The sequence below is a fragment of the Falco peregrinus genome, chromosome 17 (genome assembly GCF_023634155.1).
Source record: "Falco peregrinus isolate bFalPer1 chromosome 17, bFalPer1.pri, whole genome shotgun sequence".
NCBI lineage: Eukaryota > Metazoa > Chordata > Aves > Falconiformes > Falconidae > Falco > Falco peregrinus.
Genome location: NC_073737.1, coordinates 2,673,820 through 2,701,234, shown reverse-complemented (window position 1 = coordinate 2,701,234; position 27,415 = coordinate 2,673,820). Strand labels below are relative to the sequence as shown.

General features: G+C 47.5%; 1 protein-coding gene across 15 annotated transcripts in view; it reads left to right on the top strand.

Annotated features, from left to right (window-relative positions):
• The window catches only part of LOXL2 (lysyl oxidase like 2), a 62,758-nt gene that overhangs the window by 19,035 nt on the left and 16,308 nt on the right, over window positions 1-27,415 (top strand). For all 15 annotated transcript variants that reach the window (XR_008750033.1, XR_008750032.1, XR_008750030.1 and 12 more), the window contains 4 exons: window positions 1,561-1,736; window positions 16,164-16,375; window positions 22,726-22,948; window positions 24,881-25,064. Coding sequence is in view for 11 of the 15 variants with exons in the window: in XM_055820063.1 (XP_055676038.1) it covers window positions 1,561-1,736; window positions 16,164-16,375; window positions 22,726-22,948; window positions 24,881-25,064 (795 nt within the window). In the remaining 4 variants the exon portion in view is untranslated. The remainder of the gene's footprint in view (window positions 1-1,560; window positions 1,737-16,163; window positions 16,376-22,725; window positions 22,949-24,880; window positions 25,065-27,415) is intronic.

Sequence of the window (27,415 nt, the reverse complement as noted above, 5' to 3'; positions counted from 1 at the left end):
TTAATTGTCGTCTTTTGATACGCTGTTAAATGTTGACCTACGGAGAATTTTTTCTGCAAACACTGAAGCCTGGCACACTGTTGATGTAACTCACAGGTTATTTCCACTGCAGCAGGGATAAACGTGCTGTATGTCTGTTACTTAGCACCTCTTGTTAGTACTCACACCTATAAACTTGCCCGTAAAAGAGTACGCGGACCTTAGCAGTGACTTGACTGAAATGCAAAACCTTGAATGTTGTCCCAAGCTGTGGATTTTGGCTCTTGAGCTAGAGCAGGAGATTTCCAAGCGAGACAGAGGCCATGACATTTGAAAACAAACCGAAAACACTGCCACGTGATATAACAGGAGTAAATGGCCTCTGGATGCCAGAATAGCGCTGGGTAAATCCTGATGCAGAGAGCCCGCGCAGGGGAAATCGTGCCTTCCTCCAACTGTAGAGTCAGGTTTTGCAGGAGCTCTTCCTGCTGTCCCATCTGGGGAGCACAGCGAGGGCTGTCAGGTCCATCGTCTGGTGATGAACCAACTGAACTTTTTGGGGCTGCTGGAACAAAGCTGGGACAGCCAAGAGGAATAGCTACAGAATCTCCTAGTGGCTCTGAAGTCGGGCAGTCTTTCCATCCAAAAGACGTGTGACTTCTCAGATTTTGTATCCTAAAAACTGGCAATTGCTTGTTGGCTTTTTCTCCCTGCAATTTAGGGGGCACATATCGGGGGGGGGCGGGTTGCGGCATGTGCCCAGCACATTTCCAAAGAGAAAACGTCCACTTTGAAACAAGGAATCTCAGAGATGCTGTTGGGTCTTTTGCTCTCAGCTGCTCTTGGGAAAACATGACCTAAATTTTGGAGGTGTGACACTTACTGGTTGTTGTCTGCACATCTTAGAAGTGAGTTCTGAGGGACCTGATTTTTTAGAAAAGATAATGCATATATGGATGTACACGTGCATGCTCACATGCACATGCTTTTGGCTGGAGGGGAAACGGTAATTACAGTCTGAAAACTGGATCTGGCAATTTGATTTCAAAGAGCACCCAAATAACAGGAGGTTCCAATCAGTAATGGTTGGTTCAAGCTTTTGCAAAAATGTGCTTTCAAAAAGTTAGGGCATTTAATCAAAACTTGGAGCTATCTCCTACAAGAGATTTAGTGAGGATTTGGTAAATGAGAAATGATGTAAATACAGAAGGAATGATTTGGTGAGTATGATTAGAGGGCAGAGTCTAATCAGCCAAATCGAGAGGGCCCGGTGACACTGCGTGCTCTGAAGTGGCTGTCATCAGAGGAGGTCAGTTGTCACTGTGAGCAGGATTGCAGCAGAGATCTGCTTCAGCCTGGGAGTATTATTTTTTTTTTATTACCATGCAGATAAGGGAAAGCTGTTTCCAGTTAGCAAGCACTTGAGGTGGATCGTTGGGGTTCCTTAGCTGATGTATTCAAGCTTATTTTAGCAGTAATCTCTTCCCTGACATAGTAAGAGCACAGCAGCCTTACTTGCTTTCAGTACAATCTAGATTTACCCTCTTTGTGAGTCTCAGTTCTATTTTCTTTCCCCTTCAGGGAAAATTTGGATGGACAATGTCCACTGTAATGGCAAGGAGACCACCCTGGCAGCATGCACTTCAAATGGCTGGGGAGTAACTGACTGCAAACACACCGAAGACGTGGGAGTGGTCTGCAGTGAAAAGAGAATCCCTGGCTTCAAGTTTGACAACTCATTGCTTAACCAAATAGAGGTAAACGTACTTAAAACTGCAAGCTGCTGATCCAAAAGCCTTCTGTGGACAGGGATGTCTGCTACTGCACATTGCAGGTTATCCCAGGCAGTGCTCCTAGATGCTGGCTAAAGGTGCAACTTTCAGATTTCAGTTTCAGCTGTTCAGAGCATTTTATATATAATAATAATAATAATTTGAAAGGTTTTTTTATAGCATAAGAGTAAGTAAGGGGAAAAATATATTACTCCTGTTCTGCAATCAATTTTCAAAATCGAAAACTGGTTTATTATATTTCTCAGAATGAAACTGGAGAGACGGGATGTGTGCTGTACTCACAGACCTTACATCTGGGCAACTTTATTAGTTCATAGTACTAAATTACTGAGTTTTCTTTCCCCTGGTGCCTCCTTTTGGTGCTGGGGGCAATTTGGAGGCCTGTGCTATCACAGGGGGCTCATCAGGTAGGGTTGGATTTGGAGGGGAATAGGGCGTAAAACCATGGCTTGAAATGGGTGAATTTGTAAGGAAAGGTGTAAAGATATTTTTGCACAGTTTGGCTGAGCAGTGATGAAGTAACCATGATAACTGCATAGAAATATTTGTGGGAATGGGGGATTAGTACTGGAAGTGATGGAAGGAATTGAAGAGAGGAAAACGTGGGCTGGTCCCTGGGGGAAAGGTTCTGGGTTGTGGCTGGGTTCGCCTGCTAGGCTGAGGTTGAGACTCTTGGGGAAATGACAGAAGCAAAATGTTTGAATCGCCTTCCAGTGGAGTTGTTGGATTTCTGCAGAATAAAGACTTGGGGGAATGCTGGGCTGGAAAGAAGCTGGACTGAGCTCTTCAAAGAAGGAAAATGTGGGTTTCTTTCCTTCAGCTTTTCAGGTTGGAAAGTATTTGTGGTGACTCAGCTAACATCTCCCTTGTTTCAGATGCCCTGCTGTTTCAGTATGTGAATTCAGTGGTTGCCCTTGGTCAAAATTTATCGAAAGAGCCTATCCAGGAACCGCAGTCAAATCTTATTTTAAGCAGACAGGGAGTCCAGGAGGTATCGCGTATCACAGTGCAGTTTCCATGCCTGAATTCTGTCTTTGTTCATGATCTGAAACAATGGGTACAGCCTTCTTTATCACTTTAAAACAAAATTATTCTAGCAGTTATTTCATAGTCGCTGATGTAGAAAGGATCCTCCAGCATTTTCTTCTACCAGATTTTTCCACTGGAGGTTCGTGCGTACTTGACAAGGGAAGATAATGTGCTCGGTCAAACCTTTCCTGGCCCTGCTGAGGCTTTAGGGCGAACACTGTATGGCTGAGCAGGCAGCATTCAGCACTTTGTCGTGAAAGTCTCCCGTGCAAGGGTGCAGGTAGAAGATCTGAGAGCTGAAATTCTCTTCCTTGCCTTGGTCTTGCTTCACTTGGCTAAGGAGGGAAGGGAGGCTTTCCGGAGGGATCCCAAGCTGCCTCTGTCAATGGCACTCTTGTTGCTCGGGGGATGAAACGAGATCATGGAACATCAGTGATGGCTTTGGCAGATGCACGCTTCCCCAAAGCCACAGTGAATCCTCAAAACAGAGGCTTGGAAGAAAAGATGCTTTAGTCTAGACGGAGGTCACCTCATTCTGAGATGCTTCGGATATTAATCATAAAGGCTTTGGAGGGCTCTGCTTTTCCATTAGCTAAGCACTGGAGTTTGACTAATGAATTGAACACATTGGGTAATTGAGGGTTAGCTCGTGCTGGTGCTGTGTGGGTGCTTAAGCTTCACATATGATAAGGGAAGTGAATCATGAGATTGAAGCGGTTCGTGCAGCAGAAGCCTGGGCACATCAATGGGATCACTCAGGAGAAATAGGTGTAAGGGAAGTCCTGTTCCCCACGTCCTGGTAGCGAGGGCATCCACTGGTGTGACAAGGAACAGCATTCACAGCAATTGCTAAGGGGCACTGGAGACTAAAGTCACTGAACTGGTGGGGAGAAAAAAGTAACATAGAAGAATAGCTTCATTTTTAAGTACCCTCACTAAACTGCGAGCTGTCAGCCTGGCTGTCCCTGTGACTTTGTCCTGACAGTAGAAAATAGTGTTGTGTTTTCTGGGCAGTGACTGCTGTCGCCCTGGCTCTCTGCGTCCTTCTGTGTGTGTGCTTCTCCCCTCCCTATTGCTGCCTGAATTTTATGAACAACTTAGTACCATAGCGTTGCTTCAACTCAGCAAAACCAAGTTGATTTTTCCTATATCCCTATAAGATCGCTGGCAGCTGAATGGTTCTTTTTCTGCTGGTTTTGTTGCAGCAGGATTAAGGCTAAAGGTGATGTGCTATAAATTTTTAAGATGCCACTGTGAAAGTACTTTTCAGTCACAGTTAGTTGTCAAATTTTTAAGCTCTTTTCCCCTCTCTCAGCTTTTCTCTTCTTCTTAATCTTTGCTTTATCTCATTAGCAGCTGGCGTGACATAGTTTGAGTCAAAGATGATGAGCAGGGTTACTCATAGGGTCATAAACTCCAAAACAGGGAGGTCAAAAGGCTTGTGTGAGTGCAAGTTGAAAGTCTTTGCCCTTCCTAACATGCCTGGGAATTCTGCATATCATGCCTCACATTCATCGGAGGAAACATCATCGTTTTGTAAGCTGCTGGGTTCTGCAGTCTGTAGCCCAAAGCCTGCCGGAGTGATGTTTTCTCTTTGGAATGAGATCAGTGGTTGAGGGGCCTGGAATTTTTTACTTAGCAGCAATGCTGTGGTCAGGTCTCTCCACCAGTCCCACTGGCTTCAGCATTGCACTGACAGAGCTAAACCAGCACAATCCCACTGAGAATGCCAATGGAAGATATTTCAGTTTGGTTTAAAACCAGGCTTTACTTAAAATAGCCCTGGATTAAGATGATGCGCAGAGCTTATGTATTCAATTACACCTTCCAGCGTTGCTTTCCCACACCAGTTTGCAACAGCTGTAACGATTCCCAAATGAATCCAACTGTCGCAAAGTGATGGTTTTTACAGCCAGCAGATTAAGAGGAGCGAGCGCTGACTTCAGTGTACGTTCATGCGTCAGGGTGCAAGTTGCGGTGGGGTAGGAGCAGCGGGTTTGTTCTGCTTCCCCGTTGCAAGTTGCAAGCGTTCAGGGCAAATCCGTGCGTTGTGCAGCCTGGTTAACCCATCGCCCAACTCGTGCCATCACCTTTGGATTTCCTTTGCCTGTAATAGGGAGCTCTGTGTGTTCCCACTGCCAGGGGCAGCTGGACCATCTTAAATTCATCATTTAGAAAGTGTCTTAGACCCTTTAGTGCTAAGTTCTCTGAGGCTGCCAAGGGCTGCTAAGATTTAACGCGGAAAGCCAGTAGGCATAAGACAACATCTGACTTCATTTTGACAGGGCTCCAGCTCAGAGGGGCTGTGCAAATGGACATTTGCTCAAATCTGGCCTTGCTTCCTAAAATCTGACAGGCAAAGAGTTCACACTCTTTTAAAAGCAACGTGATACCCCTCGGGGTAGAGTTTATTTTTATTGGACAATGTACATACATCCATTTCCCAGCTTGGAAATGCTGCAGATAAGCAGTATAGGATGAAATTTTCCATCACCATAAACCACTTGGCTTATGCATGAATGCGCTTAGACAGATCTTTTCCTATCGCAGTTCATATTTTGAGGGTTATGTCACATCTCTTCCCATCCCTGAGCCTTTCCATTCCCTGCCCTGCTGGGAATGGGCAGTGCCTGACCCTTGCTTCTGTACAGAAGTTGCTGGTCACCGGCCACAGTGAAGCATCTCCGTCTGGGGTGGGTGATGATGGAAGATCTGTGGTAAGGAGGAGGCAGGCAGGAAGAGGTTAACTCTTCTAACAGCACCAAGGTTGGGGCAGGTCTGAAATCCATCAGTCTCTTGCTGAAGGGCAGAGAAACTCCCATCAGTTTTGCTTGCTATTTGCTGCAGCCACTGCAGCTTTTTAGCCTTGGGACTTGTTCAAAGGATTATTTCTTGGAGAGTGATGAATGTGTGTAGCAGGACAGCCCTTTCGTGGGCTGCTGGTGGGTCACAATTAGCCTGATGGCCCTTTAGCTCAGTGGCTGCGTAAACACTGAAGGTTGCTCACCTTCCCAAAGCTGGGAGGGCAGTGTCTGTTCAGTGCTGCCCTGAGCGTGATGACATCAAGTGCATTTTCCAGAGGGGCTTTTCCCCCTCCACTTTAAAGTATGTGTATGCTACATACGCAGACGGTTTGTCATTAATGGAGAGAGAAGGGCTCGTGGTTTGACTTTGCTATTACCCCTTTGCCTCTGGGGGTGTTAGGAGGGGGAAAGCGGGCACGTATCCTGCTGATATCGCATCCTCTCTCTCTCCCTACAGATGCCAGTTCTGTGGGAGTAAGCTGTTTACCCCAAAAGGGTGTTTTTTTTTAAAAAAAAAAAAGAAAAGCAGTAGCTGGGCTTGGAAGCGCTGCAAGTGTGTGGCTGAGCGTGGCTTAACCCAGTAACTGCATGTGAATGTGGAGGCTGCCACAGCCGCGTTGGGATGGGAACTGGATGTTGGTGCTGAACCTCCTTGCTTCAATCCTCCACAGAGGCATCTGCGCATCCAGTATGATGGAGCCAAAGGTGCTGTTAAAATAACACCATTGTTTAACTCGGAGTTTGATTTTTTGCTTGCATTCCTTCTCTTTTAGTCACAGCCTGGAGTAAAAGCTGTGTTTGGCATACTCTAATTCACATTAGTGGCTTGCTGTACAACTTGGGTCTAACCAAAGTCTTACCCACTTTATCCATAATGGTAACTCTTGGAGGCTTTACAGTGTGGTGGGCACTTTGTGAGTGGTGTCTTGGGAGCTCCAGGGAAAGGAAAAGTTTAGTCATGTTGGTTTTAAGTGCTCAAAGCGTGTCTGAGAACGCAAAAACTGGTTGCCGATTGTGATGCAGTTTGGGAGGGACAGACAGTAAGTGCTATAAATACATCCACTGAACTGCAATAATCCGAGCTTCGTAAAATATAACAAGTGGAATCTGCTGCTTTAGCCAAAGATCTCTGAGCACGTGGGGCCTTGTGCTGACAGCACAGCTAAATGAAGGAAAAGAGCTGAGAGCAGAATCTGTGCATCTAGGGGACCGACCCACGCTCCTCCTCCTCCTGACATGAAAGGTATAAAGAGCAGGACGAAAGGATGAAGTCAGTGCACAAGGTGCGGTGCGGCTGTTGGTTGTTTCTTGTCTTGCAGTTCACAAGTGTCTGGAAGTGGTCAGGTGGGTAGTGTGGACCTGCCTTAAGGGTCCTTTACGCGATGCCAAAGCCTGCCGTTTAAATGTGTGCACGGTCTCAAATGTTTTCCTAAGTCTTTGCAGGATGCCAGAAGCTCTGAAATCAAAATGATTTAATATGTGTTCATGAAACCATGAGCAGGGAATGCCATCCCTGCTTTTTCAAGCAGTTCCCGCAGCCACGGTGTGTTGTCCAAACACAGCGCAGGCCAACCTGCGACTGTCTTACTGGGTTGACCAGCAATTTTAAGACCACAGCAACTAACTCCTACCCTTAATATTTTTCTTCAATAAATGCATGATATGTTGGGGTTTTTTTAAACTATCCCCCTAAACATCCTTAACAAAATATTTGTTGTCCACCCTCTTCCTCTCTGTGCACATACACAGGCTCCAAATAGGGCATATTCTAAATATATCAAATTGCTGCAGCCGTTACAAATTCACAAATAGATCTGGTACCTGAGACCAGACCATAACTTTGGCCAGACGGTGGGCAGACAAGGTCTAGCTAAACATACCAGGCTGTGCTGCTATTTCTGTCCTTTTTTTTTCCCTTCAGAGTGTATGTGAAGTATATAAATTAAAAAAAAAAAAAAAAAAAATCTCATTTCAAAGCCCAGTGGCTCAAAAGCTCTGGTTCTGCCAGGTTAAAAGTGGGTTGAACTATATTGTCCGTGTTTCTTAACCAGTGGGACAGGGGGCTGCGGGGTCCTGCTCGGGAGCTCTCGGTTAAATTGGTCTCGGTGGATGAGGCTGTATAAAGTGTTCCTGTGTGCTGAGCTGCTTGTGACTGGAAGGTGTAAGGAGGGGAGCGGGAGGAGGAGGAGGAGGACAGGGGCATTGTCTGTGGCTTGGTACACAGACAAATCTTCCTCTTACCTAGCATTTTGCCATGCAAACCAGTGGAGACTCTCTCCAAGCTGTGGGGAGTTGCAGCTTAGGCCACCACCATCTCTGACTTGAGCTCTATGTCTCGACCGTCCAGTTCTCAAGAATGTTTGTCAATAAAACGTTTATTTGCCTGTTTGTTGTGACAACAGTGGTTTAATTTCTTTCCCGTTCGTGGAAATATTTACTTCTCTAAACATAAACTCATATGTAATGCCAATGCTGATGCTCTGTGTGTCTAGAAGGGGTCTTCAGCATCTTGTCTGGAGCTAACTCCAGACAAATATTAATTAAGCTGCCGTTGGGGTATGTGACTGTGTTTCTTTAGTGCTATGACTTTAAAGTGTGTGTGATGGCTTCTAATTGCTTGCCTCAGTGGTTTGTTGTTTGTTGGGTTTTCTTGTGATGGCTTGTGGCATGTCAGGATGCTAAGTTTGCTGGGCAGAGATGGCACTTGTCATCGAGTGGGAGCTACGAGCTATGGAACTGGTGGTGCTGGGAGAGCACCAAGGCTGGTTTGGGTTTGGTGCAGTTTTTCGGGGAGCAGTTAACCTGTTAGTCTCCTTGCACCGACTGTAACCAGAGCTGACAGCTGTTGCGCTGGATGCGACACCATTTCTCTTGTTACACCAAACAATATTTAACTATGCCTGAGAACAGAGTACGATCTCCTTCTGTTTTGCAGTGCAGAGGTCAGGTAATAAATTTGGCGAGCTTGCAGCGTCTGATCCAGATTGTCTTTAAAATAGCTCAGTGGAAAGGAAACAGAGAATGTAAAAGCTTTGTTCGTCGAGAAACCCTCAGACCGTGATGCATGCAGAACAGAGCAGCATCCTATCCCTAAGCTGAGCCTCCCAGCCATGCCAAAGTACCTCCAGGGTTCAGTGCTCCTGCCTTCCCTCGCTCGCTTCTGTCACCGGCGTTTCTTTTCTCTAGTGCTTTTCATTAGCCTGCTTTGCATTGGCAGTCATGAGGCTGCTGCTGAAGCGTTTCACAGCTTAGCAAAGGCTTTTGTCATTTATAATCTGCACTGTATTTGCTCCTGGACCCTAATCCTGAATTGCACTCTCATCCCTTACCCTTTTGTACTGCACAAACCCAGAACAAAAAGTGCTTGCAGTCCAATACAGTGTAACATTCCCAGGGGACTGCTGTCCCCCGTAGGCAACCCGTCTTTGTCTTGCAGCATCTATTTCACTGTGTTTATTTAGCACTGGGAACTTGTTAGTGACTCAGAGGCACAGCTCCAGATGTTCAAATCAAAACAGATTCCACCCGTTCCTATGTATGTGAAGAGATAGCTTTTAAAAAGTCATCTTCGGGGCAAAAGACTTGGTAGCTGAGACCTCACTGGGAGTGAGTGAAGTGTTTAAATACAGGAGAGAAGATGCCTCTGGGGTGAGACAAGTCTATGTGGAAAGATCTCATGTTATGTTCTTAATTGGGGGGGAAAATTCAATTCGTTTCTTGTCCAAGTTTGCAGCCTGGTGTTTGGGAAGCCAAGAAATCGTGGAGCTCCGTTGTAAATGAAAAATGATGGTTTGAATAGATTTCAGCAGCTAAGGGGCGGTGGGATGGGTCAGGCATAAGGAAGGAAAGAGCAGTTCAAATGGATCATGGGGACCTCTTAAAGCAGGAGAGTGATGCCTATGGGCTTAGACAGAGGTAGCACATGTGTTCCTTGCAGTTGTTAAATCGAGGGTTTGTGGTAAGAATTGCACCTTTGCCTAAGCTGTCTGCCTGTACCGTCACCTGCCAACCAGAGAGGCAGCTCTGAACACCCCCTCGCTCGAGCTCTGCAATACTTAGCATCACCCATGGTGATGGTTTTTTTAAAAAAATAATAAAGTAAAATACACAGAAGGGAAAAATCTCATTCTGGTTCCCTTTCTGCCTGTATTTAAATCATTTCTCTGGCTGTAGGGGAGATGCAACCATAGCTATTCAGACTCCGTGCATTTCTCTAGCTGGTTTCTTAATGTCATCGCTGAGCCCGTGTTTAAAGTGAGGGTTGAGATGCTCTTCTGAAGACCCCCTCTGGAATCCCAGTTGCTGTGGCTTGCTTTTGGCCAGGAGCAGGTGATTAAGAGCCGGGTTAGCGTCTGCAGTCTGCAAAGTAGCAGTCGGGTTTCTAGGAACGGGATCTCCTCGCTGTATTGATTACTGTGGATCCTCAGGGCTGTGGCAAGAAGAAAAGGGTATTGCTGAGCTTGGGCAGTGGAGGACACAAGGGTGATGTCCTGGACATAATTGTTCTGCCAACACAAAACACATGGCAAAAGGTGAAAGAAAATATTATGAAAGTTGTGTCAGTTTTTGCAATCAGATCCGAAGCCATGGGGGAAGCATTTGGTTCAGAGAGTGGAAACAAAAGCGGCTGAGGCTCATGTGAAAACTTTCCAAGCCAGGAATCCTTTTGTGAAAACTCAGAAACAAACCCCTTTCTTTTTGCTGTCTCCGGGCAGGCCCTGGCTTTCTGAAGCCAAGGTTCATCCGTTTCGTAACGGAGCACAGCACGCTCGCTTGCTATCGGCTTTTGTGTCCAGGACTGAAGAGGAGTAGCAGCGCAGGTCTTGGATGTAGCTCATGGCAAGGAAAGGAGTGAGGTGGAGGGGAAGATAGCCCAACCCAGAACAGTCTGACCCTTTCTTTTTTCCTTGTTTTTGTACTAATTTGTATTGTAGTGATGTTGGAGGTCCCAAGTGAAATCACATCTTTGCTTTGGGCACATACAGGTGAGAGGCCCTTGCTGCAGAGGCTTTGCCATTCAAGCAGGTGAGGTGGGCTTAGCATCGTCTTCCCTTTCCAGAAGGACCGAGCGAGAGGCCAGAGGTAACAGTGAGGAGATGGGGAAGTGAGTTTGTGTGGCTGAAATCACGCAGGAGATCTGAGGCAGAACTGAGCAGGACCTCTTCGGCCTCAGACCACAGAGTTATTTCAGCTTTCAGCTGATTTTTCTACTGCTATGTACAGTCGGGTGGTTCCAGTGCAAAGCAGGTTGATGTGGAAGCCAGAGCATTGAATCTAGGAATAGATGTACTACGCTTCCTCCCCCTACCCTCTGTACCCAGCCTTATCTTGCTTTGTTTCTTCACACCTTTTGGAGCTAAGGAGGCTTAAGCAGGAGAAAAATGCCTTAGGATTTCTTGTTGGTTGTGTGCTTATTTCTTTAACGGATCTCCTCTGTGCCGGAATGGATGCCTTTTGATGAAAACAAAGCTGCAGCTTGATAAATGAGACCAGTAGCGATGGAGCAGACCCACAAACTCTGTGCACGGGGTCAGCGATGTGGGACGTGCCGTCCGGTGAACGAGCAGCCTGCTGGAGAGCAGAAAGCAAAGGCAAGAGCTGACTCAGCCTCAAGTATGTGGGTGGGAGTGTTTCATAAGCACGGGAGAGGTTGGAGGGCCAGGTCTGAATCATGTAGTAGCCGAGTTCTAAAGACTTGGAGTTTGGGGTGGAGGGGAAGGGAAAAGGCTGGCAAACACATCTCCACAGCTGTTGGCCTAAACATGTGGAAATTGCGCAAGGCTCGCTGAGAAGCGGGGGACTGTCATGCCGTGAGCCATGAGAATTAACTCTCTGGTTTGGGGTTTGCTCTCTTCTCTTGCTCTGTGGGTAAAAATCCCCAGCAGCACTTTTTTCCCTCCTAGCAAGGGAGCTGAGCTGTGGGGTTGTGCACGCTCTTCCCACTCCCCTGCTATGTGTTCCTCAACCTCAGACTGAGCAAACCACATCCCGTCGGCTTTGGGGCTTGGGGCCTCTCTTTCCCTACCTATAATTTGGGGTACAATCAACCCAGTTTGATTTCCTAGAGGTGATGTTGCATTTTGGTGAATGACTGATGGCTCCTGCAATATTGTTGAAGGCTTTACTTTATGGTTGATACCTGAGGTGGGAGCTTGGCAGATGCGCGTGCAGGTTCTCAGTTGGTTACAGATACCTGTTTGGTGATCCTCGGACATCCTTCAGAGGATTTACTGAGCTACCTTGTAGCTTTATTGTACGGCTATAATGTGAGCATAAGTCAGGCTTTCAGAGATGAGGTTTCCGTGTTGATGTGACAGCTCGTTGTAGGCGTTTGTCTCCACGTGTACATAAAGTATGGAGAGGGTGAGTTAAAAAAGTCTGCTCTAGCTATTAAGGATTGTTTGCTTCTGATTTTTATGTGGAGTCTGTTTTCACCATTAGCCCAGCTGCTCTACACGTTGGTGTTGGAAGATAAAAGATGCCTGTATTTGCATTATTGAATACTCCCAGCATAACAAAAGCTCTGCGGTGAAGGAAAACCGTTCAGATCTGCGGAGTTATTGGAAGATTAAAGAACAAAATAAGTATATTGTAGGTTTCTCTCAAGGAGAAAGCTACAACATACTTATTTTGTTCTTTAATCTTCCAATGTAAAGCTGAGGTCTACAGCATGTTGAATTCTTCTCGGATGTTTTGCTGTTTGTTTAGACTCGGTGGAAACCCTCGAGCTGCTGTATCAGTAATTCTCTGCTCTAAGCCTGCTCACTGTGAGCAGAAAGGGGAATGGATGTGGGTTGGTTTTGCTCTCAGACAGATCATGAAAATGTCATTGCATGCTGGTCTGCTATAGCTATCTGAAGATTGAAATACCCTCGAGGGAATGAAATGATGGCTTCTTTCTTGCTAGTTTGCTCACTTTTTTTTTTTTGTTTACTTTTTTCCCCTTTCTTGGCAAATGCAGGCAAAAAAAAAAAAACAAAAAACAACACATGACAAAAGAGTTAGATTCGCTACCCGGAGTCCCAAGTCAGAACAGGATTTCTTTTTGTGTCTATGTCAGCATCTCTGGGGGAAGAGAGATGTGTTGTGGGACCTTTGTACCAGAGCCTGCAGTGCCTGAGGGGTCCTGCTGGCTCCGTCAATATTTTTTCAAGTCCAAGAGCAAACCATTCAATTTGCACCTTATTTTTCATTTCTGTAAAATGACCAGCGAGAGCAACCCAGGCCAAACAGTTAGTGGAAAAGACATGCCCAAGCACACAGCCTGAAAGTGGGAAATGTCGAGTCCTAGGTGGGGTCACAGGTACCGCACTAGGTCAGGGCACCCCAAGATCCTGTACTGGGACTCCAGCACTGCCACTTGTGCGGTGGTCAGAGCTCTTCTGGAAACAGATATGTAGCAACCCATTTTTATTTGCTAAGCTGCTGGACTAATTGCAAAAATAACAGGCAAATCATAAGGTACCTAACAGCATTCTCAAGGTTTCCTTTGTTTTTTTCCCCCAACTATGTGACTTCTCTCTTTTCCTGACTCAGTGGGCTGGTTTCTTTCTTTGCGTGTTGCTCTGATGACAATAAATCCCAGCAAGGGATTCACAAATCCATCCAGAGTTTTTGAACATTAAAATACACCCTCTGGCTTGGAAAATCTGAGAGATCCAGATGCTCGGAAGCTGCAGGAATACAGCAGGGAGGAATTGCTGCCTGTTGCCCTGTTCAGATGCTCTTTCCTCAGCATCTGTTATTGGCAGCTGTCAGAGACAGGGTGGATGTCTTTGTTTTTGTGCAACACCGCTCCTGCAAGGTTGGTGGAGTGGGAAGAGGAAAAAACATGCTCGATCAGAATGTTGGGTGCTTTAGAGCTAGAGGTTTGGTTGACGTTCCCTGCTGCAGGAGGGATCTTCATGTGGGGGTTAGGGTTGGGACCTCAGGATACCGGGTGTGATTTCCTGCCGTCGTGGTCTTGGGAGAAGCAGTTTGCTCTCTCTCCGCGCCTCAATCTGCAAAGGACGCTGAGAATCGCTGCTTTCTCCCATCCTTTGAGCCCTCTCTTTACTCGGAGGCTTTTCAGATGTGGCGCCACCTTCCATCTCGGTGAAGACCTCTGATGACGCAGTAGTGAGAAGAGCGATGTATTAATGACGACTAATAGGCGCAGTGCGGGAATGACGATTCTGCCGCTTTGCGGTGGAAGCATCAAGCAGATGTCTAACATCTGGAACGGCGCTCTGCACGATTCAAATGGGGCTAGTGACTGCTGTCATGCAGCTTCCTCACAGCACACAGGCATCCCGAACGTCGCTCCTGAATGTGAAATCGCACTTTGTTCTGAACGCTCCTCCTCTCCGTCATCCCGAGGACCAGCTGCAGCCTCCCATCAGTCTTCAATCCAAGCAAAATGGAAGCAGCTGTCAAGTGAAAAAGCACGGGTGGATTTTAGCAGGTTGCTGATGTCGGGTCTAGTCAGAGAAAATGTTCCGTTTCAGTTACTTTAATATGCAGCAGGGCTGATACTGACGTAACTACATGTAGCAAACATACTTACGGCTTTACATAGGGTGGCTATATCCTGCAGTCGCAGACAGAAAAACTCATTTAGGCTGTCTCACCCGCTTTCTCAGCTGTCAATGCAAATTTCCTCCTTTAGTTACTACCTTTTCGCGTGCTCTTCCAGTGCAATTTTAAGCTTTGGCTGGCTGGCTGTCCTTTGGGTTAATCCCTTTAATAGGCTTTTATTAAAAAGATTTTTAGATCTTCAGAAGTCAAAGCTATTTCCAAATGGATTTAAGGCTTGTTTCCTGGTGAAGAAGGTAGAGGGAGCAGAGAAAGGAGGTGCTCTCTCAGGCAGCACTGGCCTGTAGCTCCAGGTAAACATGCTTTCTCCATCGAGTGAAGAGCTGGAAACGTTTCATAAATTGCACCAGGGGAAAAGTGAGTTGCAGGCTTTGGAAACCAGCTTGGGGAGGCCTTCCGTGCACAGAGGCTCTGATACTTTCCTGACAGCACACAGTCAAAAGCTCTGCGATATTTTAGGAGAAACTGCCAACCAAATTCAGGAGAAACTCTTTGTGTTGCAAATGGACTTCCCAGATTGCACAGGAGGTGTACAAGTCTGCTTTTGCAGCGGACCCTTAAAGTGTCTCAGACGTAACAAACTTGGATGTGGCTGTGATTACTTTTTCTTCCTGAGGGCTACAAGAGCTTGCAAAACCTATAGCACCATCCTGCTGGGTGAATCCCAACATCCCGTTTTCCACGGTTACCGGTCAGGGGTATCTCACGGATGCTCCAGCTGAGTTGCTGGAGGACTGAATTCTTGCAGCTGAAGCTGAAAGGAGGAATGGGTGATCTGGTTTGTTGTAAAACTAGGAGCAAATGTAGACAATTTAAAAACAAAAAAAAAGGGGGGCGGGAAAGCCTTAAGGGACTTGCCCAAGGTGGTGTGGGCAGAGCTGTGGAGGAGCTGCCGGCCCCTTTCCCTGCCCCGCAGCAGGCTCTTTTGCTGCAGTTGGTTTCCATTTGCTTGGGATCTGTTTGTCGCATCAGTGTTGGTGAAGGATCTGGAGAATGGATGTGCCACGTGTAGTTTGCAGGACTTTGCACGTCCTGCTGTGATCTCCCTGACCTCAGTACCTCTCCCTGCTGCTGGTCGGTAACGGGAGGCCCGTGTCTCTTTAAAGCTCTGGGCATTTTTCTTTTCCAAGCGGTTGAATTTGAGCGAGGGGAGGGGAGGATTCCTCAGTTCTGATGTAACTGTTAGCAGAACCACGTGGGTTTTATACATTTTTGACAAGCAAAGGTCTCCTGGAAGCGAGTTATAAAATTTTCAGTAGCTCTTTTGTAATCGCTTGCCACAGCGGATATTTTCCAGTCGGCTTTTGCTTTTGGGCTTGGGTCCCTGCGTGGCTGGTTCGTGCAGTGCCCTCACGTAGGCTTCAAATGTGAAATCCGTTCAACTTTCGTGACTCATTTGCTGTCCCAAGTAACGCTTCAGCTGGAGGAGGAACCCGGCGTGGGGAAGCGGTGGAATGCCAGTGTCAGCACATCGGATTCCCAGCTTTCACTGCGTTTGCCCAGGCCAGGTGGGGAAGGGATGCCCAGTGCCTCGATGAGAGCCCCAACGTCCTTCCCTGCCAGGGCTCCCGCTTCCCTGCACCCTGCCAGCATTCAGGTGGCCCCAGCAGAGCCAAGCTCGGTTCACTTCCACGGTAGCTGGGACTAAATTAAGGTCACTGTGCTGCTGAAACAATCCGCTTCGATGAATTTAAATAACAGAGGAGGTGTGTTACGTAGCCGTTTGTAAAATAATGCCTTTTTTTTTTTTTTTTTTTTTTTTTTAATGAGGAAAAGCATCCTCTTTCGCAGGATGGAGGATGGATTTGCACAAGGTAGAAAGGTTTGCTTCCCTGGTGTCTCTTTTCCTAAACAGCTCTTCCTTTCTGCCTCCCTCTAGTCCAGCCATAACCCTGAACAGAACTGATTTTTATTCCCCACCTCGAAGCTACACAACCAGATTCCTTGCAAGCCAGCATCATTTGTGTTTCTTTTATGCTTCCAGAACATGAACATCCAGGTGGAAGATATAAGGGTCCGTGCCATCCTCGCCACCTACCGCAAGCGGGTGCCTGTCACAGAGGGTTACGTGGAGGTGAAAGACGAAGGGACCTGGAAGCAGATCTGCGACAAGCACTGGACCATGAAAAATTCCCGAGTTGTCTGCGGCATGTTTGGATTTCCAAGCGAGAGGAAATACAACACCAACGTCTACAAGTAAGAGCAGAGCTTTGTATGAGACACTAGCATGTTTCTTTGAACACTTGGGGCCTTGTTCAAAAATGCAAATTGTCAAATGGCACTGGAGACCTTGAGGTAGAAAAACCTCCAACTGCTTCATGCCTTCAGATCACATTTTCCTTCTGTGTAAATATTTGAAATGTCAAGCATTTCCTTGTGCAGACAGGGGAGCTGTTTGATCCTCACCGTTCTGGCTGAAGACCTGCTGCAGCATCAGTTGTCGTATTTGATAGGTCCTATCGTAGGACGTGTAGACAGTCGGCCCAAGAAATCTTTTCTTTTTTTCCTTCCAGCTCTAGGATAGCCATTTCCTCCACCAGTGATAGGTTCTGTGTCGTGTGCAGGGGATGGATGGGAACAATCTGATCACACTCTTCCAGTAAACCCATCAGCTGCAAGAAAATCTTAACTGCTTACCCCATCCCTCTGCGGAAAGCCAGCTGTAGGATCAGATTTGGTAGGTGCTGAAAGCTCCGACTGAGTAATCTTGGAAGAAAACAGGCTTTTGTTGTGCTTCGTTGCCCAGGTTGTTCCTTCCCACTACTGCATGCGATTCCTGGTCTCACACCTCTCCTGACACGTTTACCCACACTCACCAGCCACTCTGGCTCTCACGGAGGCTCACGGTCTGTGGTTCATGGGTCTCCAGCTGCCAGGTCACCCCCAAAGGAGCAGTCTGCCCAGCAGAATGCTTCCCAGTGAATCTCCCAATGTTAACCCCAGTTCAGCTCCTTTGGCACTGGCTATTCCTCAGTGTCGCAGGCTGGAAGAGCAGCCAGCCATCTCCAGCTGCACGACTTTTTCTGTCCATTAAACCCGCGCTGAGCTAAAAATGTCAGTAGTGCCTCCGCGCTGCTCTTCCCAATGCTGCTTCTGCGTCCGAGGTGGGGCTTGTAGAGGGATGCAGTTTGGAGCATGGTATCAGTGCTGCTTTTTCTTCCTATAATTGTAGATTGCTTTAAAGTGAGGGAAGAAAACAGTGATCCATAGGGGGAATGTTGTGTCTTCCAGGAGCTACAAGCTGATCGGTTTAGGCTGTGTTTCCCGTTTCTTGAAAACCAGGAGCTCTGGTCTTTGTTGTTGTCGTTGCTTCAGCTTGCATTTTGTCACCAGCCTTCGTCACAGACATGGTTCTTCCTACACTGTTCCCTAGAAATAACACCCTAAAGCAGATGCAAAATAGTTTAAGTGAAATTCCGTCTCGTTTCTTTCCTACACTGTGACCTGTGGAGTGGGAAAGCATCAACTGGATAGGGGGAGAACTGAATTCTCCAGGCAGGAGTTGTGTTTCTCCTGCCTGCTCCTTTTGGCCTGTGCAATTGCTCCTTCGGAAAACTCTCTCTGGAACTGCCTGGCCACGTTTCATTTCTTTCATTAGCAAGAACGTGATCAATCAAAGTGGTCCTTAGGTTGGAATAGCGTAAAGCCACATAGCAACACAAAAGAAGATAAAAGAAATAACCCAAGTGGAATTCTGTTTTCAGGCTTCCTGGGGAGATGAGTAGCGAATTTATAATTGCTGCCAGGCAGCCTCATGTTTTGCCCTGGCTGTCAGTTAGAGGTGTGTGTGCTTCCATCACTGCAACATGTCTCCCTCAAACTCATCTCCGAGATTCCCATCCCCTGCATCAGAGGCAGGAGGGCTGGATAAATTACCTGTAGTAAGACAAAGTAGATTTTTCCTGCTTTTCAGTTGTGGTGTTTCCAAGAAAAGCATTAACTTTAGCAGCTGGAGCCATCTGCTTAAATAAAAGGGTGCTTGGTAATCATAGAATCATTTAGGGTGGAAAAGACCTTTAAGATCATGAAGTCCAACCCAGGACTGCCAAGTCCACCACTAAACCATGTTGCTAAGCACCACATCTTTTTTTTTTTTTAAACACTTCCAGGGATGGTGATTTCCCTCACCTCCCTGGGAAGCATGTTCCAGTGAAGAAGTTTTTCCTAATGTCCCATCTAAACCTCCCCTGAGGCTGTTTCCTCTTGTCCATTGGCTTGTTATCTGGGAGAAGAGACCTGCCCCCCCCCCATCTACAGCCTCCTTTCAGATGGCTGTATAGAGCGATACGGTCTCTCCCATCAGCATCCTCCTCTCCAGGCTGAACAACCCAGTCGCTCCTCAGAAGAATTGTCCTGTTCCTTGCGATAGCACACGTAGGGATGGAAAAAACTGAAGCACAGTTGGTTGGCATAATATCCAGCAACGCTGACCATCCCATTGACTGGAGCTGGAGTTAGGAATATGCGGTGCTGACAAATAGCAGGTGTGGAGGTCTCTGCTGCCGAGCCAGACAGATTGCTTCAGTAGCCTCGGTGCCTCGTAACACCTCCTTCACCTTTACTTGGTTTTGGCAAGCAGTAACGGCATGCTAGGCTCCTGCAGCCGCAGAAAGATATTTTGGAAAATACGCTGAATGTCATCCCGGGTTGGAAGAAGATGGGATGTCATTTTATTAGAGGAAAGAGACTTGTAAAACTTTGTCAGCTAGACAGTTATGTTTGGTTAGCGTCCTTCAGAAAGCTGTGCTCTTCCCTGGGGTGTTTGCCTTTGTGCTTTGTGTTACGGGCAGATGCATCATGTAGAACCATGCTGGTAGCCTTGCTGGTGAGGGAAACCTCCCAGTTCTGGGCTGGGAGCTTCACAAGTGATCTTTGCTTCATGATCAAGGTACCGGAATGATGACCACTGTGATCTGCTCGCCTGGGCCGTGAGAGCACCACTCTCTGCTTTGTCCCACGCGCCTTCTGTTCACATTCTGTCTTGGAGAGGGGAGAGTTCAGCTCTGGCTGGTCGGTTGAAATAAATCCTCGTTCCATGTGAATGTGAAGCCTCAGAAACGTTCTTCTCATTTCTCGGGCTTTGCTCTCCCTAATTTGTAAATACCGTTCTCCCAAAGGCGGATCTCTTCCCGTGCCTGCTCTGCAGCTGGGAGACGGGCTGGAATCAGGTTTCTGCTGGTCAGGGCTTCCAGTGCCCCCTTCCCACATCCCCGCCAGTCCCACTCCCCCCAAACTGCAGCTCTGCATGCTGAGCTAGCTGATACTCTGCTTCTGCACAATGGTGGGAGGTGAAATGATTTGCAGATGGATCTTGCTTGAAAGAAAACAACTTAGTTCATTGTTGTCCCAGTGCCAGGGTTTTATTCCTGAATGTAACTTAGACTCTGCAGTTGACAGCACGATTTATGTTAGGAAACGAAATAAATCTCAGTGTTGTTTCCACGTTCTTGTTCATTCTTCAAAGTGGTTTTTCTATAGGCATGGCTTGTTAACTCCGCCTCCCGATTCCTGCTCTGGTTGAGAAAGAAGAGCAGCGTTAAGTGCATTTTGCTGATGGGGAGAGTAGGAGTTTGTGACCGGAGATGCCTAAGGCAGAGGGATGGACCCTCATGCCTTCTGGAGGCCTTACAGCTTGGTGATTTGTCAGAGACGGATGGAGGAGCTCAGCAGTTCCAGGACACTTTGTTCAGCCTCAGTCCAAAAAGCATCTCCCAGTTTAACCAGTCTGCTCATAGCATTATCAACCTGATTAGATGTGTGAGGCGGTTAATCGCTTCTGCGCTTGCAGTAGAAATGGGTCATGGTTGGGGTCCTCCCTAGCAAAAAAAAAAAATAAATAAAAAAATAATTTAAAAAAAATATCAGATCCTCCCGGGATCTGAAGGGCTTTGGCAGAAGGTGGCAGGTCTGGCTTCTCTTCCACCTCCCTGAAGCTGAAGACAGCAGACTTGTTAAATTCAGTAAATGCTTGAAGAATTTCTCAAGGGTAGAAACTTTATGCTCACACCCCTGAAGAGGAATTCACCACCTTCTGTGCAGTGTGTTTTGGGTGAATTTTCCTGGTTTATACATGTGTAGCGATTTGTTTTCTGCTCCCCGAGGCCTCTCGGATGCATTCTTGCGTAGCAAGGTCCCTTTAGCTAAACCCTCAGCCGCTTCCCACAGCCCTCGGGCTTAACCTGCACCTTTGCTTAAAGCTTATGTGATGAAAGTCCATCTCTCCTCACCAGTAGAAATGCTTTGGAATCCAGCTTGACCTAGAATTGCTCACAGCACGACTTTGCTCACACCTCTGATCTGAGCAACATTGCTCTTGGCTTATAGCAAAGCCAGCGAGAGAGGTTCTTTCCGTGTTTAAAAAGTAAATAACAAGAATGCCCTGAATTTCTGTCTGTAACGGTCATCTGTATTCTACTTTTTTTTCCCCCTATTATTTATATATATATATATTTGGTCTGGGGAAATGAGGTGGGGCTTTCTCTGGCTATTTCTCCCCAGCCTACCAAAGGCTGTTAATACCAACCAGATGTTAATGCCTTGTGAAATTTCCAGGGTGAGGTCATTGTTTGCTATTATAAGGCTTCCCCATAATTACTTCTCTAAGACAGGCTGTGTTTCTTGTCTGCTTTGGAGTTCATGGAGCTCTCCGCACATGTCTGCAGAGGGCCCTCAGTGAAAATACTCCTTCGGGTTCTTGCTTTCATACCGAGCACACAGATTGAAAGGGTGGTGGGGCTGAGCTGGCTCGCGCTGGGAGTTATGGGGTGGTGTCACTGGGCACAGGCACCTCCAGATGCTTTCCAGTGCGTAATGCATGCCTGAGTCTGCCCCGCACTCGGCAGTCCGAGAGAGCAGTTAATGTTCAGGTGGGACCTGGGTGCTGAGCTCCAGCAGTCCGAGGGCAGAGGCTTTCATGGCTTTTTGGTAGGCATGTGGTACTCTGGGTATTTTAATTAAAAGGAAGAAAAATCTTCAAGGCTTGGTCCAAACTGAACCAGGTATTTTAGCTGAGAAGTGGCTGGCCCTTTCTGCCTGCATCCCCCCTGGTTTTACTACTGTTATTTTTAAAATTTTTATTCTCTTTTTCTGTTTCCCTACATTTTCTGCTGATTCAGGGTCCCCGACAGCTCTGGTTTGACAGACTTGGAGTTTGACAGCCAATGTTTTACCCAGGTTGTCTGTCCTGGCTCCGTGGGATAAAACCCAGCCCTGCCCCATCTTCTGTCCTTTCCAGCACAGCGTTTGCTCCCCATCACATGATGCAATTGCATCTCTATCTCCAGCCCGGCTGTATTTGGCCTTAACCTCAACCCAGAGAAATTTGGCTGCAGAAAGGATTAGTCAGTGGCCGCGAGCCATATGAACCTAGACGACTGCTGAGCTTGTCAGCACAGCTTGGCAAGAAGGAGGGGAGAAGGTGGTCCCCGCAAGCATCTGAGGCTGTGCAAATTAGCCTACACAGGACCACCAAAGGGTATCAGCAGGGAAAACCTTGACCTGCCCAGTTTAGTTTCAAACCAACAACCTACGAAAGGTTCTTTGTCCCTTTACCTGGTCCTGCTCGGGCTCTCTGTCCCGCAGGGACGTGCTACAGTTAATCAGAATGGCTGCTCTTTCTCCCTGCAAGTTCCACCCACCTTGCTATGCCGTTTATCACAGCTAATCCTGCAACTGCCAGGGCTGCGTGGCAGCTAGTCCTGGAATAAGGAGCAGCACAGGGATCTCACAAAGCCACGTCAAGATCACAGCAGGGCGTTGGCTCCGCTGTGCCTTGACTTCTTTTTAATTTAACTTCTAACATCTTCCTTTTGATAAAGATCTGACCTGTGTTTCTGTTTCGTTGACTATTTTAGCTCCGATACAGTCGTCTGACAGCCTTGCAGTGCAGTTAGGATGAAGCTGGATTACTTTTTCTCATTTATCACACGTGCCCCTTCCCCCTTAGGAGTCCCTGGAGCACCTCCAGGCAAGTACTCCAGTTTGGGAGGAAGAAGCAGGAACCGCTGCCAATCTCCTCTGCTGTGAACATGTCATCAAGGGAATTGCTCTCACACTCGGAAATTGCTTTCAGGCTTGCAGTTGTTAACACTGCAGCTTTGAGAGAAGCCGGAGAGCCGTGGCTTTTTCCCAGTCTGCCATCTTCTCACAGCTGGTAGCTGATGGCCAGCAAAGAGAACAGCTCGTTTACAGGAGAGGTCTTCCGAACTCACCAGCGTTATTTGCACAGGCCCTTTTGAATTAACTGATCTCCGACCCTGACATAGCGTAGGGCTCTCTACAATGCGTGTCTCCTTCGAGCACGTAATTGTTGCTCTAGCTGCAGTGTTGATTCATACGCTGATCTTTAGCTTAAGGAGATGACCTATTTACTCCCAAGTGACACCTTAACAGCATCATTGTGCGTATGAATGGATCAACCTTCAAATAATGCTGTTCAATCCTCGTTTGATTTCAAGGTGGGCTTTTTTTTTCCCAAATGTAGCTACATCAGTGCAGTTTTTAGGATTCCTAACTTTTGTTTTGCTGTTCCCTTTTATTCCTTTAAGGATGTTTGCCAGCAGAAGGAAGCAGCATTACTGGGCTTACTCAATGGACTGCAATGGGAATGAGGCTCATATCTCCAGCTGCAAACTGGGCAATCACCTCAATGTGGACGCAGAGAAGAACGCAACGTGTGAGAATGGGATGCCGGCGGTAGTCAGCTGCGTCCCCGGCCGTGCCTTTGCTCCCAGCAGCCACAGTGGCTTCCGAAAAGCCTTCAGGCAGGAGGTGAGTAGGGAGCAGCATCCAACCGAGTAGGAAAAACCTGCAGGGGTAACTATTCAGGATCAGTTCTTGGCTGTAGGGCACAAACACGTGTGTGCCCAGAGCCTCGAACCAGCCTGCTGTGTGAATGTCCCCTCTTTGTATTGCTGTCTCGATACCAGCCCAGCCGAGTTTCTATCCTCACAAATACGTGGGATCTTGCCTCCGTCTACCGGCTCAGAGGGGTGGGAGGCTGGCTCGCCACCGCAGCTGGCAGGGCTGGGAGCAAGTAGTAAGAAAATACATTTGTCACGTTTCTGTTTGGGCTGTTCTGTTCAAGCCAACTGAATGCGTGCCCAGCTGCTGCTGGGTTTTGCTGTTTCACAGTCACTTAAAGATTGCTGGGTTGTTTCTCCCATAGAGGTTTGAGGGAAATAAGCTGGCATTTCCATTACCTCTGTGTCTTCTGCAAAGAAATGCTCCGAGAGACTGGGAAAACACGGCCTACAGGAAAGGTTGAAAAAGCTGTGTTTGTTTAGCAAAGGGAGGGCTGAGCGTAGCGTCAAAATGCAAAGATTTGCAAAAGGCTGCTATAAAATGACCCTGGAGACAGTTGCTCTCAGTGTCAGTAGGGTGACTGCATGTGAACGAGCAGCTTAACTTGCAGCAAATGTGGTTGAAGTTGATGCTAAGGGAAGTTCTCCAGCTGTAAAGTACGTGCACCCTTAGGATACAGGGGCGATCTCAGGGTCCAGAGGCCCTTAACGCTGGGTTAGAGAGGATTTTTTTGCAAGGTGTGTTAGGTGCTGTGGATCTTGGCTCTAGCCTGCATCCCCCAGCCCTATACCTCTGTGACTTTAGGAATGGGCTTTCTCTCGACACCTGAGAAGCCCCCAGGCATCACCTGCAGGCACTGCGGCAGCGGTGCGGTCCTGTCTGTGGTTTGCTTGCCTGGGGTCTTCTCTGCATCAGAGCTTGCAGGATGTAGGTCTCAAAGGTGAAAGGTTTTGTAAATCATTACTAATCTGCTGAGCCGTGCACGCTGCCAAGTAATTCCTTAAGCCTTTGCGTGGGCTTTACATGTCCTTCATGTGACCCCAGCCTGCAGAACTGTATATGCTTCCAGTTTTAAAAGTTAAGGTGTTGGTTTTTTTTTAATCTCGGACTCTGCACAAATCACGTGGTGTTCCTGTGCCTAAAACTCTGCTCCCACTGCAGCAACGCATCTCTTGGGTGCAGCAGCAACTGGTAGCTCTCTCTGCTTGGTACTGGGGAAAGCTCTCAGTGATGAGTAGTTGGTGACTAATAGAGAACAGAAATAAATGGAACTGGCCCTGCTACTCAGCTGTGTATTTCTGAATGCGTTCTGCCAGCTCACTTATTCCACCAGTTGTAACTGCAGCAGGCAGATAGGTTTTACGTGGCTTGAGTTCCGTGTTGATCTCCTCGGGTAACCCAGGACCACTGGCTGGAGGGCAAATGAATCCATCTAGTGGCTGAACCACAGGCAGCAAGTGGACGAGAGCCGCGCGCTAGCTGGCTCTGTGCGATTCCCAAACCTTCTAGAAGGCTCCCGAGAGAGATGGTACAAGAACTGGGCTGTTGCGTGTCCAGCCACTCCCGTGCACAGCAGCGCTCTGCTGCAGAGCTCTTTGGGTGCAAAAGGCTCCTAAATCCAAGTATTAAAACTGTAAGATGTCTCTTTTTGTTCTCTGCCCACATACAGGGATGTGAGAAACGCATGTCTATGCATACTATAAGCCTTAGCAGATAAAGATCTCCCTTCATCCAACACTTCCAGCCTTTTGCATTATGTGGTACTTGTTTTAAGGTCCCTCGGGACAATACGTTTTGGGCCACAACTTGCCTGCAGCTACGTGCCGTAAATAAGAGGTGTAAAGCGAGGGTGCTCCGTTCCCGGGCAGCGCTAACACCGCTTCTGTCTGTGTCTTCCAGCAACCACTGGTGAGGCTGAAAGGGGGAGCCAACACTGGCGAAGGACGAGTTGAAGTGCTGAAAAACGGGGAGTGGGGAACAGTTTGCGATGATAACTGGAACCTGGTGTCAGCCAGCGTGGTGTGCCGAGAGCTGGGCTTCGGGAGCGCCAAGGAAGCAATAACGGGCGCAAGACTAGGGCAAGGTAAGAGCAACGAGCGCTGCAGGGACCCTTTGTGCCTTGTCTGCCTCCAAGAACCCTTTCATGACTCGGGTATGAGCGTAGTATTACTGGGATGCTTGTTTTAGGGACCAGGCATTTATTCTCTACCCTTAATAAGTCTCTTGAGCCCAGGAGCTTGAGGCCAAACTGGAATATGTGACTTGGATATTCAAGATTCCTTGAAAGAAGTCTAGTGGTGATGAGTTCAACCTTTCCCTCAGACAGCTGTTTCAGTAATTACTGCTTTGTTATCACATCCATTGCTCTTTTGAGTTCTCTAGACCCACATCATCGTGTAATGCATTACTAGAAGGTTCCTGGCAAAAACGAGTCCTGGATCTAGACGTCAAACACTCCCCAACTTAAGACCAGAACATTAATTTAGCCCATTATAAACAGCAGGGCTTTTGAATAGTTCAGAGCCAGATTTGGGTTTGGATTTCCTGTATTTGGGAGGTGGTTTAGATCCCAAATGGTAACTCAAAGCCTAATGTACGCCCTCTGAAACCACCTTCTGATTCACACACCTTGCTCCCGTAGTGCAAACCCTGAAGAAAATGACACCAAACCAAACACTTCATTATGCGACTCAATGAACGGCTGGTGGAATTTCTTCAGCCCAGCGTGGTTTGGAGATAGGGAGGGAAAGTAACAACACGTGTAAAGCACAGTGGTGATGTCCAGAGTCTGGAAAGCTTTAAAATGTGACCTGTCTGTTTGGATTTGCCACAAAAATCTTGCGGTGGGATGCAGGGAGCCGCTGATGTGTTCAGCTGGATGTAGGAAACGGCAGAATCATCGCTGGGGGTGGGGGGAAGAAGCAGCTGGGAGGAGAACATGCCGTTCCCTGCCGTTCCCTGCCATCCCCTGCAGCCACAGCCTGGAAACTCTTAGCAGCGGCTGCCAATTCCCACCCGCTTTCTTTTATTTTAACGTTAAACACTGGCAATCAATCCGTGCACCCTGTCAAAAGCATCCTTTGGGATGCTGAGCCTTCAGCCGACTTGTCACATTGCGGTAGGAAAAGGAGCTCTCTTGGCCCAAACTCACCTCCACGCTCCCAGTGCACAGGGGACTCCCGCAGCTGTTAAGCTCTGTGTCCTTGCATGTGTTTGTGCTTTGTTTTGTAGCTGTCTCTCCCGTCAATTTGTGTGTTCAAAGCCTTAATTTGAAGGACCAGTCTCGTCACTGCTGCGTTGGAGATTTAATTTCAGGGGGCAAATCGCAAACAGATGGGCTCCGTGTTAAATCGGTGTGCAGTGTCTGCAAGTCCCAGTTAAGACAAAGTGACCTGTGGGAGACGAGTGCCTACCACAAGGAGGTCAGGGTATGCCGAGGGTGATTTATTCCCCCTTTTATAAACCGGCAGCCGAGACCCAGCTTAAACAATTTACCCCTATCTACACAAGAGTCTGTCCAAAGGAAAATACTCCCAGATCTCATGAATGTGTTGTCCACTGCAACGTCCTTGAAAGGAGAACGTAGAATAAAACTTCAAGCAGTAGGTGAATGTGTACGTTGGATATACAGCCCTAATCTTGTTCTTCTGCTAAAGGGAACAGCATAGGAGGAAATACAGCTTTTATCACCATATCTCAGCACGTACAGCAGTGCAGTTTGGCTGTAGTTCAGTGCCCGGGACAGCAGCACTTGCTGTCTCTGTGTGCCATAAAAGAATTTCTCCGAGAAGAGCAAACATGCCGGGGTTCCGTGGATCGGTGCCGTGGCCTTGCCCTCTCTGCTTCATCATTTCATTGGTACGGCTTTGTCAGGCTGTTTCAGCGGAGAATGTCAGACTGGATCCATCCTGCATTCTTGGTGCATCACCCTCCAGTTCTGGTCAGCATCAAGGCATTCCTCCTATCAGAATTGTTCAGCAGCTTGCAAAATGACTAGGTCGGCGTCAGCGTTTCCAGATGTAGACCACAAACAGGATTTTAATAAAAGGGAAGCAAAAAAGGCTAGATACGTATTCCCTGGTGGCCTCAGCCTAGGAGTCTGCTCCCGCATCGTATAGATCTTGTGTGATGGGTAGGTACGGGGCTGACCGATGTGCTAAGATGCAAAAAGTGGCCAGAGCCAAATTAATTCTGTAAGTAAGACTGAACCCAAGACATTTACATCTCTGCTTTTTTGTTCTTGCTGCTGTTGTCAGAAGGTGACTCCAGGGTAGGTCCTAACTTGTTCTATCGCGCCATCGTGGAAATATGCTAGGGAGCATTTTATTTCCCCCCCACCTTTTCTGTTTTCCCTGTGCCTCAGCAGCAGACTGAGGAGGTGAGGGGTTCACCAGACAGATCATTAAACTGTCCCCCAGGGTTAGAGCTCTGAGT